This window comes from Phaeoacremonium minimum, assembly GCF_000392275.1.
Source record: "Phaeoacremonium minimum UCRPA7 unplaced genomic scaffold PA7_03_scaffold_133, whole genome shotgun sequence".
NCBI classification, from domain to species: Eukaryota; Fungi; Ascomycota; class Sordariomycetes; order Togniniales; family Togniniaceae; genus Phaeoacremonium; species Phaeoacremonium minimum.
The window spans coordinates 108752-120363 of NW_006921040.1; the positions used below are offsets into that span (position 1 = coordinate 108752).

General features: G+C 46.3%; 2 protein-coding genes across 2 annotated transcripts; one reads left to right on the forward strand and one right to left on the reverse strand.

The window, feature by feature from the left end:
- Positions 1-3800: 3800 nt before the first annotated feature.
- Positions 3801-4564, forward strand: UCRPA7_1842 (putative transmembrane transporter-like protein; the record flags this gene model as incomplete). The annotated part of the gene is made up of 2 exons (XM_007914420.1): positions 3801-3869; positions 3920-4564. The coding sequence occupies 2 exons, from the start codon at positions 3801-3803 to the stop codon at positions 4562-4564; spliced, it is 714 nt and encodes a 237-aa protein (XP_007912611.1).
- A 5098-nt stretch (positions 4565-9662) lies between these two features.
- UCRPA7_1843 (putative catechol -dioxygenase 1 protein) lies at positions 9663-10718 on the reverse strand (the record flags this gene model as incomplete). Its single annotated transcript, XM_007914419.1, has 2 exons — positions 9663-10335; positions 10423-10718. 2 exons carry the CDS (start codon positions 10716-10718, stop codon positions 9663-9665), a joined length of 969 nt encoding a protein of 322 aa, XP_007912610.1.
- Positions 10719-11612: the final 894 nt, after the last annotated feature.

Here is an 11612-nt window from a genome sequence, read left to right on the forward strand (position 1 = left end):
GCGCTCTACGGTCCGTCACAGCAGTCTAATGTGCAATGGCCCAAGCTTGTGAGACATCGTTCGACATGCAGCGCCCCTACAAAATCAGCTCGGCGAGATCCAGCCAAAGTCGCGGTTAGGTTCGCTCGGGGTATGCAGCTTCTTGTTCCCATCAACTTTTGCATGCGTTTGCTCTTATGATCAACATGTGATACTAACCAGGCATATTGACCTAAGGTGTAGTAAGTGCAAAAGCCGCAGGAAGAAGTGCGATGAGGCCAAACCAAGGTACATTGCTTCTTTGAGAGGATGAAATAATCGTGTATGGCTGACGTTCTGGACTGCAGATGTGGATCTTGTACGCGACTAGGATTTAACTGCGATTACGACTCTGTTTGGCGACCCCCTATCACCCAGATTCACAAACCTTGCAGGCGTCGGCATCCACATCGCACTTTGAAGTCTTCTTGGCCATTGCATGACATCTCAAAGTTACATATTGCTCTCGATTTGGATTCCGAGAGCAATGATGACTCTCTGGAACCTACCCATCTTGTCTTTGGATACGAGCAGAGCGGATTTGAATGGAAAGACTCTTCATCTTGCGAATGGCTCAGTCCTTTCTCATTTGCTACGCTCTATCCAAATCCAACAGAGTCACCCGATATTCTAAGCAACGTGGACGGGGCTCGTTACTTGTCATACTATGTTGGCCATCTCAGTAGACTACTCGTGATGGCAGATACAGCTTCAAACCCTTTGCGAGAAACGATTATTCCGAGATTAGCACACTCGCCGACACTTTTCCGTGCAGTATGTGCTGTTTCAGCTTGCCATCTCTCCCAAAGGAGCGATAATGACAATGCCTCGAGGGATGCCATGTGTGCATTGAAGTATTATTCGCAAGCACTCACTAGCTTGACGTCGACTTTGACGGAATACACTAGGTCTGATCGAGATCTCGCTGACGTGACTGTTCTCAACGCGGCTTTCCTATGCAAGTATGAAATTATTCGAGGAAGCATAAGGGAGTGGAGACTTCATTTAGTTGGCTTGATGCAGCTCGTGAACAAACTTCTCGTGTCAGTTGATATTACCAACGATGCGAGGAAGTTCCTTCAAAGTTTGTAAGTAGCCCTTGTTTCTATAAGCGCTTTGGAACTTTCAATAACAGAATCACTTGATTGAACGTATAGTATTGTCTACCATTACGAAGTCGCCAAGATCACATCTGGCGACAGAGAGGACAATCAATCTCTTGCAAAGATCCTAAACTCTATCATGAATGACGCAACGTCGGATGCTGAAGAGTTAGATGTGTACATGGGCTTTAGTAAAGGAATAATCGGCTTGTTTGGGAGGATTTGACGACTTTCTCGGACCAATGTTGACGCGGAGGTTCTGGAAGCATATGCCATGTAAGTATCAATTTCTACACTACTTCAATGTGTGGGCGACATACTAAGATAGAGCATAGATATCAAGGGCTCCAACATTGGAAAATCAGTGATACTGCAAATGCTCTATCTCCTGGGTTGTCAGCCTCAAATCTACAACATTTGAGACATATTGCTGAGGCCTTTCATTCTGCGGCAAACATCTACTTCTATTCCATATGCGATTCAATGCATCATCTCACCTACCTTGGGCAATCAACCGGAAGAATGAGGCATGAATCAGTCATCAAGTGTTTCGATGCACTTCAACACATTCCAGATGGTATGCCGTGTGAATCTGCTCTAGTGTTGCCGTTGTTCATTATGGGATGTGAATCAGACTTTCCTGCACAGCAAGTATATGCGATACAGCGACTTCGAAGACTAGAGACCAGTGTAGGCCTTGGCAATATCAATCGCGCACGCGTTATCGTTGAAAAAGTTAAGGCAGACGCAATTTTCGAACATCAATCAGACCCAGTTGGGCCGAAGTGGCGTAGAGCTACAAACACTTTTGGTTGGGATCTTATTATAACTTAGCCATACAATCATATACAGCTCTTCAAGAGCACTCCTGGTCACTGTGCCTTGTAAAGTTGTGGAAAAGCTCGATCATATAATCTTCTTGCAAGACATGAAACAGAATCACCAACGCAACTTCGCTCATTTGGGAACATATAGAAGGCATTTTCAAGCTGTTGTGGTTGAACGTATCAAGTCATGAGGCGGGCAACACCAAAACCAGGGTAACATCTTCAATTGGACCGACTGCTGTTTGGCCACCCCGTGTTAGATATTCTTCAACAAAGATCTTCAACCCGGTAGATCTTTGGTTCCGCCACCATCATTTGGCACCAATATCAGTTTGTATCCTTGAATTTTGGTGTTTTGCGTACTCAGAGTAGTCGGCCCCGATTATCGCACTAACCTTGCCAAAAGAAGTCAAATTCGCGCCGTTATCGAGGCCTGCTCCACACCCAATCTAATTCATATCCACTCGTTCTTATCAGCAGCTTGTCCACAACGAGTCAAAATCGCGCCGTGCATAATAGTTTCGCGATCCTAAACTCTTGTAGCACCATCACGCTCTACGTATTATTTGATATCAATCACTCGAGTTGATAAGGATCAATCTAAATGGGCCTTGTCAAGGCAATCAAAGTCTTTGTTCTAGTTAAGGCGGATCAAACATATAAAGCTCTCCATTGGGACGATTCTTCCACACGACGGGTTACAAAGCTCTTGGATTGAATGAAGAGATCTCTAATAAGAATATTTGATCATAGCCTTTTAACACTTCATTTTTTTCTTCAAAACTTCTACCTTAGATTGATTCCCGGTTAATCAGGAAGCAATGGCTTCCTCCGTTGTTCAAGAGGATGAGAGTCCTCGGTTGAAAACATGGCGATTTAATTCGTACGTACCATAAGTGACAAGCAGTGAACACACGATGTGAAAGCCTAACGTTTCATCCATCATAGTCCCTATGTTCAGTCAATGATTGTTGGGGCCACTTTATTTTGTTGCCCGGGAACATATCTTGCTATGACCGGTCTCGGCGCCGGCGGTGTTCACCCATCTTATATCCATATCACTGACGCAGGGAATGTTGTACTTTATTGCATGTTTGGAGTGGCTGGGATCTTCGGCGGATCAATCATCAATCAGGTTGGCCCGAGAGTTACGCTCATGATAGGTGCCACCGGCTATTCTATATATGCAGGCTCATTGTGGTATGTGCTTACTCAATGAAATGAGGTATTCGCACAAATCCTCACCCACAAACTAATGGCAATTCAATAGGTATATTGATCAAGGAAAAGGCGGATGGTTCAACATATTCGCCGGATTTATCTGCGGAATTACCTCTGGGTTACTATGGAGTACACAAGGTGTGTCTCTTGAAACCTTATCTTTGTGATGGAGACATGATGCTGATGTATTCCTCGCCGGCAACAGGTTTTATTACTACCGTCTATGCAACGGAACAGGAGAAGGGCAAATACATCGCAACAACATGGTTATTCAATGCAACCGGTTCTGTGATGGGCGCATGTGAGCCGAGTCCTATCTTTTAAGTTTAGTAGATATGTTTTGGCTGACTCGCCCTCTTCTCTCCTTAAAGCTATTGTCCTAGGGCTGACAGCCAAGAATACAACAATATCAGGAGTTCCTTCAGCCGTTTATATTACATTCATCACCATCGAATGCTGTGGCATATTGGTTGCGGCTCTTTTGATGAACCCAACAAAGGTTCGTCGTGATGATGGGCGCCCCTTAGCGATCTTCACTCCGCTGCCTTGGCATCGGGAGTTGAAGGCTTTAGGCAAAGCCTGCGCTGAGCCGAAAATGCTGCTCATCACACTTTCTATCTTCAGCTCTGAAATGTATCTCTCGTTATGCGGCACTTTCAACTCGGTCTACCTAAACTCGCGCAGCCGTGCTCTAGCCAATGTGAGTAGAATAATTACGTCCTCAAATTCTATTGCTGACCTTCGATCCAGCTTGCCTATTGGATCATGCAAATTGTAGGAGCTCTTGTAATCACAGCTGTGACTGATGCCAAAGGTTATCAGCGTCGGCACCGTGCTTTTGGGGCCATTTGCGTTGTCGCCGCTGTCATTGGCGGAACATGGATTGCCATGATCACATTTCTCTCAGTCAATAAAATTGACCGAAATGACCCTCGAGGTGTTGACTGGACCGATGGGTCAGCCTTTGCAGGTCCTCTAGTTATCTACATGTTCTTCGGAATGTGCTACCCTCTCTTCCAAAACTTCCATCACTGGCTGTACTCAACATTCTCCAATGAGCCCCATATATTGGCACGCTACAGTGGTTACTTCAAAGGTGTACAAGCGTTTGGTACTGCAACTGCCTTTGGGATCGACTCTCGCAAGACTCCTTTGATCAATATGGGGGCAGCGTATTTCCCACTAATGATGGTAGGATTGATACTGTCAGCTATTTCTGCATTCAAGTACACAACGAACACAAACTACGGCAAGGAGGTTGGCGTTATTGTTCCGGCAGCCTTTGAGAGAGAGCTTGGGGTCCACACGGATGACGGCACACTGGAAATTGCAGGTGTTGCGGTGCCTCAAGAGGCACAAGGGGAGAATCACGAGAAGCAAGATCAGCACATCTAAGTTGTCACCAACAGTCGATGTTCGTTTGATAACTATTGATCTCTGGCCGTAGCATTTGCTTTTCAGTCAGGGACCGGGAATAGTCGCAGTCGATCGGCAGCCTAGGCAACACGGGTCAGCGTTGAGATTTGGGGACAACACAATTCGTGTGGAGATAGCACTGTATCGAAGACTTGTTATTTGTTCTTCAAAAGATTTATTACTTGACCGCTTTATCTGCTTCATATATTTTTTAACACAGTCAGCCCTATGTCTCCAACGTTATTGAAGGAGTCGATGATTTTCTTAAATGCTTCATTATCTTACCAACGCAGCAACGCTCCGATGCACAGTATAGTACATAAATTAGCACCAATTTTAGACACATTCCTCGGCAACACTACCAGGCAAAAAGATTATAAGCTAAAGTCAGATCTGAGACAGTCTCACGAGCTCGAGTAATATGAGACAGATTTATGTAGCTTTACAGCAACATATACGGCTTTTGCTAAGTCTGCCTTCGAGGCATTGAAGGAGACGTTCTCACGAGTCAGGTGTTCAAAACTGCTCTCCTGTCACTGTTTTAGCCATCTGGAACAGAATTATCTACGGAGTGTCCCACGAAATTCGGGTTGAAGTTTGACTGGCTAGTCTATCAACATATGTAAAGGTAATATACCGTGTCTCTGATCGGGTGGCTTGCGACGCCACCTCCGCAAATGGTTACATGGTTTAGTGGCGTTGAAACTCAATATTTCCGTGTCAAAGTTAAGAAGCCTAGAATTCCACTGACTTATGAAAGCGCCTTTGCAAGATGGAATTAGCAGGATTGATTGACTTTTAGCAAATTTGAGATTTCAATCAAGCTTCAAACACTTTAAGAACGTTGTATATCTCATTCACATCGTTGAACTCCACGGTTTCCATTGCCAATCAACGGAGGATGTTTTCACAGATCCTGCCACTTGCATTGGCGTGCGTGACGCTCGCACTGCACGACCTCAGAGAAGTTGTTCATGGGGTGAAGTCGGTACCAGCTGTAAAGTATGATCTGGCTGCATCAAACTCGTCGAGTCCTTGTCAGCTGTTAAGCGCCGTATATGATGCGTCAAACAGTACGGATGACGGTGCTGTTGTTGTTGCAATCCCCCCATCTGTGGGACTGTCGTGTCTGAAATCTGTTCCGGTCGATAAAGATCGAGATATAGCCTTACTTGACTACATCACACCGTATGTTTCGTTTCAGAGTACTATAGAGATCTTGGCAGATCCCCCCGAAGGGTATTTGCTCCCTGGTGTAGATCTCTTAGGTGGCCTCAGCAAGATCCGAACAAATTTAGAGGAAGAGAATTACGACTCTCAGTTTGCTGTCATGCTGGATCTACAAAGCCTGGCGAGTATTTATTGTCAAGAATCGGGTTACGGGAGCTAATATTTGCCAGTTTGTTGCGGCCAACGATAACCATTTTAACTACCCTCCGGCAATACTGAACACCATACTCTTCTTGCGCCGAGAACTGGACTTAGTATCGATCTCTAAAGATGGGTTGCAAATTCCTGAGATTTATTTCAGGGTCGACATCCACCCCGACACTGTCGACAACTTGGATTACGACCCATCGCCTCTCGAATCTGTTGATGAAATACCGGTCGTGGAATTCCTTGAGCAAGACGCAATTTTCAATATTGCCAACTATCAGGATCCAGATGCGCAGTTTAACGCTCTTTTCACGTCTATTCCTCGCGTTGCCGCGGGAGGCGGTACAGGTACACTTATATTCAGCTCCTTCGAGGTTCCGGACAATTACACCTTGCGATTTCGAAATGGAACCTCAATCGTTGTTGAAAACCAGGTCTTATTCCTTCCTGGAGTCAATTTCACGGGTATCAACTCCGGGGAGATATTCCACAAAGTGTTCGAGATTCCATCATCAACAACTGGAGACCAAGAGCCCAGTACATCGGCGACAGATTCATCCACTCCATCTCTGACTGCGACGCGAGCAACAGTGCTACCAACTGTCCCTGGATATCCGTTGCCAATTTCAAAAGAAGACTCCGGAGCGGTGGCTGCATACGCTCTTGAGGAAGATGGTTATTTAGATGTTGTTGTTCTTGCCGTCCTCAGCTTCCTTCCTATTAGTGTCGACGAGACGGATTTCTCGGACACTCAAGAAATCGAGTTTCTCAAAGCCGCACGGGATGTCATCACAAAACTTGCACACGTGGCTGAGAAGGAGAAACGCGATAAGTTAGTCATTGATCTCTCTGCAAATGGAGGAGGCTCGGTCAAATTGGCAATTGAGATATATCGATTATTGTTTCCGGATGGCGAAATGACTACTTTTGACCGAATGCGGGCAAATGCTGCGCTTGGCGAAGCATCCGCAGCTAGCTTCAAAGCCGTCTCTGACACCATTTTAGGTACACGCTTTTTGGTTGACTCGTCAGGACACAAAATCGATAGTGGTGATGTCTTCTTCGGACCCTATAACGTTACAGGAGAAAATGTCACTATAGCGTTCGTTGATGACCTTTCAAAGCCCCTTGGGGACGAAGAAAAGTTTTACTATAATGGCTTTGAACCCAACGGCACGGTAGCCATTGAGAAAGCGCCGTTTAAACCCGAAAATATCTTGATAGTCACAGACGGGACATGCGCCTCGGCTTGCGACCTTCTGACCGGTCTGTTATCACGAACTTTTCAGATCAAAACCCTCGCTCTCGGAGGACGACCTCTCGAGCTTCCGATGCAAGCCATGGGTGGTGTAAAGGGTACTGAAGTCAATACATTCTCCTTCTTTCAAGAAGCCTTTGCGGAGATCAAGGAGACATTGAAGCATGACCAGGGCTTGTCGTCTATCAACGCAACCTATCTGCCCAGTCTGAATGATGCGCCGCTTCTCCCGTCTATAGATGGAGACAGTCGCTCAGCAGTAAATTCACATAGTGGATTCACGATTGATGATTTGGATGGATGTCCCCTTCAATTTCGCTACGAGGCTGCCCACTGTCGATTGTTCTATACCTCGTCCATGGTTGCCGATGTCACCGAGACATGGAGGAGGGTCGCTAACATTGCCTGGGGTAATGGAACTTGCGTTCCTGGATCTACCACCAACTCTGACGGTACAATCGGTAGTAATACTGTGGCATACAATGTCTCCGTACTAAGCAGAGCAAACCCCATGCAAGGTCCTGGAACACTCAACTTCACGTTTAATACTCTGAACACAACTTCTGATGCAAGCAATATCACTGGTACAGGTGAGGACTTTCTTTCAAAAGCACTGACAGATTATTTCAAGGAGCTAAACTTTTATTAGGAGGTGACTCGGTAAAAAACATTGCTGGTCGACAGATACACTCTTCCGCGGCCATCTTCGCACTATTGATATATGTTGTCTTCTGCATTATTATATAAGACTAGAGGTTTCAATCATATGAGGTAGATGATTAGACTTTACAAAGGGCTTCTCCAGCAGGAGAGATGATTTGGCAGGATGCTTAAATGATCTAGCGATAGTAGAAAAGAATGCGCTCTAAGGCAACAAAGCAATGCCATCTAGAAGCATATGTCTTATTACTAGCACCTTGTATCGAGTAGGCGTACTATACTTCTGTACATGAAATGTGAACCATAATAGTAAGCGTGGCCCTCAAGCGATTAGTTAATCTTCAGGTCCTATAGAATCTTGCCTTGCGTGGACCCCTAACACGATAATCACTGATTAGTGGTGAGAATTTGACCTTAATCTCTACTGCATCGTCATGGAGTCGCTTCGGAAGCAGGTTTCCTCTTCTTGCTATTGACAGTCTTCTGCATCTGCGGCAGCTCGAATATGCAAGGAAAAACCCTTGGCTGAAGCATCCTCTACGCCTGCTTTTGAAGTCAAGGCAGAGATTTCGTAGTCACCACCATTTTGGCAACGATATGCAATAGGCTTTTGGTGACCGTGAGTGTGCGCAACCTGCCACGGAGTTCTTCAGTTGCAATCTGAAATTATGTGTCGTCCAGTTGATCTACTCGATACAAAATGAACGGAGGCAGAACCTCAAGGCTAATATAGAATAACATTCCATGGTTTATTAGAAAAAGAACGTCGTCGATGGGTCCACCTATTCCCAGCGAGGAAAAGTGCTCCCTCCAGCTTCCAACCGTGATGATCAGCATGGCGTGTTTCCCCAACAACTTCCCTTCTCTATATCGATCGCCCCAGTGCTTGTCGCTGTATTCTCCAAGCCCAAAACCAAATCCTGCGGTATATACCCTGTTGAACCAGCCCAGTAGTATTGCGGGCATATTGTACCACCAGAGCGGGAGCAGGAATATGACAGTGTCTGCCCACAAAAGCTTTTCTTGCTCTCGCTTGACATCATCAGTCAGCGTGTTGAGAATGGTTGCCTCACCCATCGCTCGTGCCACTGACATACGCCTACCAGCTTGAAGTTAGGGATAGTCTGCGCGATCCACTTCACTTTTCCAATGCATGGCATATAAGTCAGAGACCCGTACCTCGTGACCTTGGGCTTCTAATCCGTCAATCATGAGTCGAAGAAGATTTCCATTAATGACAGTCGGATTGACTTAAGATGCTTCAAATTTCAATAAGTATCTGGTAACTCGCCGGATCAAGCTACTTCGGATAGTACCAATGATCCACTAGCGACATTGTATGCTAAGTTTTGCGTGGCATTCTGAAGTGGTCTGATGAGTAGCCCCACGGGGTTGCGAGCACCGAGACCCTCTAAATGGTGGCCAGCCAATGTGTTTGGACTAGGTAGGTGTCACATTAAGCCTCTGGTCGTCCTATGTTGGCAGCCCCAATCACAGACGTTAGCGACTATGCCGGGGCAAAGTCCATGGGGTAATAAATTCATGAGTTCGCGTCTCTAGAGATGAGGCGCAAACAACGAAACCCCCGACATACTTTGGCAAGTAAGGCAACATAGTCTTATCCCTCTTTTCTACATATTCAACTTAAGTTCACACATTCATTAAAGTAGTTGTTTACTTGCCTCGTGAAATATCAAACTACGGCTAGCAGCTTGAGTGGGGCACGTCTGCTTACAATTAATATAACATCATTTTAACATTTGTGATCTGATGGCCAATTAACTAAAACTTGTTCTGATTTGCGTTCTCCATCAACATAGTGCTATTGGGTTTGTACTTGTTCGATACCAACCTCACATCATACTCCACATCGAGCGTAGCGCCATTCGGTTCATTCTGAACAGGTTTAAAATCTAAAAGAAGATCGTCTTTGACTGCACAAGCAGTATCTGTCTCCAGATAAGGGTCGTCCCTTGGGTATAACTGAGCGGTTACTCCGACGTAGTCGGGGTGAGTCACCATCATGTGAATATGGGCCGGACGGAAGGGATGGCGGCCCATGATCCTGAGTAGCTCAGCAGAAGGTCCAGATGTGTCAATGGCATATTCGGTAGGCTTGAGGCAATAAAAGGAAAATTTGCCATTCTCGTCGGTACGAAATTTGCCTCGAAGGTTGTGACGACTCTGGTTCTCGGGGTCGAAGACATCGTATTTTCCATTCGTGCTAGCCTGCCACATGTCGAAGACTGCTCCTGGAATGCCCTTTCCGGTATCGACATCTTTGATGACACCATGGAAGAATGTAAATTGGCCATCTGCTGGCATGTTCTGGACCACGCTTGCACCTAAATCCCGAAATGGTGTTTCGGGCGACCAAAAGGGTCCGAGAATAGTGGAAGATGTTGGGGCGCGGCCATCGTCCGTGACGATCTTGTGATTGATTTCGTCGACAAGGCTACGCGACAGGTTAGTCACCGGATAAATCGCCAGTTGAGATGTTCCAGCTTCTGCAGGGAGATCTATCGTGCAAGGGATAACTTACGACTCAACGCCCAAGATGTCACAAACTCTCCATGTCTCATTTCGGTTCTTCTTGTAAGCTTGGCCAAGAGAGTTGATATAGTTGACGCCGAGAATCCATTCTTCCTGTGTGAGTTCGACTTCTCGGCAGAAGTCGTGCACGTGTCTAATTAGGGAGGTGAGAATCTCTCTATGCCTGGGTTTTGTCTCGGGGCTCATGAGTTCAATAACATGTTGTGTGAAATTGGGGTCGAATTTGCTGGTCTTCTCGTGCACCCCATTGGTGCCGTTGGTGCCATTGGTGCCGTTGGTGGCCATGATGATAGCGTTTTCCTTCGGTAAGTGGGTAAAGTGGACGCCTTCCCCGGGTATCTACTAGTTACGGAAAATGCAGTCGTTGCGCAGGCAATTGAAGTGAGAGGGATATCTACAGGATCTGGCGAGCGCAAAGGGAGGAGTTCATGTGAAGTATAAATTGTAGAAATCCAGATTTGGGGAGGAATAGCTACGCTCGACGAATCGTACCACGCGAAGCGCTCGGCAATGACAGGCGGAGGGTCCTTTGCCTCGCCACTTGGGTATTGGAGAAACATTAAGCCACTAGGGGCCTTTTACGGATGAGCGTATTTCCCCCCGCCTGGTATGTTCGGGTGCGGGGAGAGGGGCGCGAGCGGCGTCATTGATCCAAGTCGCTGCAGTTTTTATCCCCGACCCATCCTGAGCCATCCCATCCACCAAAAGGCGGGGCTTCGTGAGAAGATGCCAAATCAAATAGCTCGCTTTTACAATCCTCAACGAAGCTACTAGCACTCTAGGCCCATGACACTTCCTTAGCCGGTTCTCGATTTCGGCCCAGCGAGGCCAGCCATCAAGGGCCCGTCATGTCCCTCTTTTGATGGCCGTCTCCGTCCGTCTGCTCGTAAGAGAAGTGCTTATACTTCTACGAAATCCTTCTTTTAGGGAATCCTCACAGCTAGACTCATCGTATGATAAAATCCCATACCAGCCAGCCCGATTCCGATTTCAATGTTAGAAAGCTTCAAAGCTATTCGTGGACCCATAACAAGCGAGTCAAGCCGCCCGCATCCAAAGAATAACCGCTTTTAGCCCCACCATAGCTGATTTTCTCCACGGTAGTTTTGGGGGTTGCAGACTCTGTAGGTCTTATATCCTGCGGCATCATTGATGTAGATTTTTTTTTTTTTTTTTTTT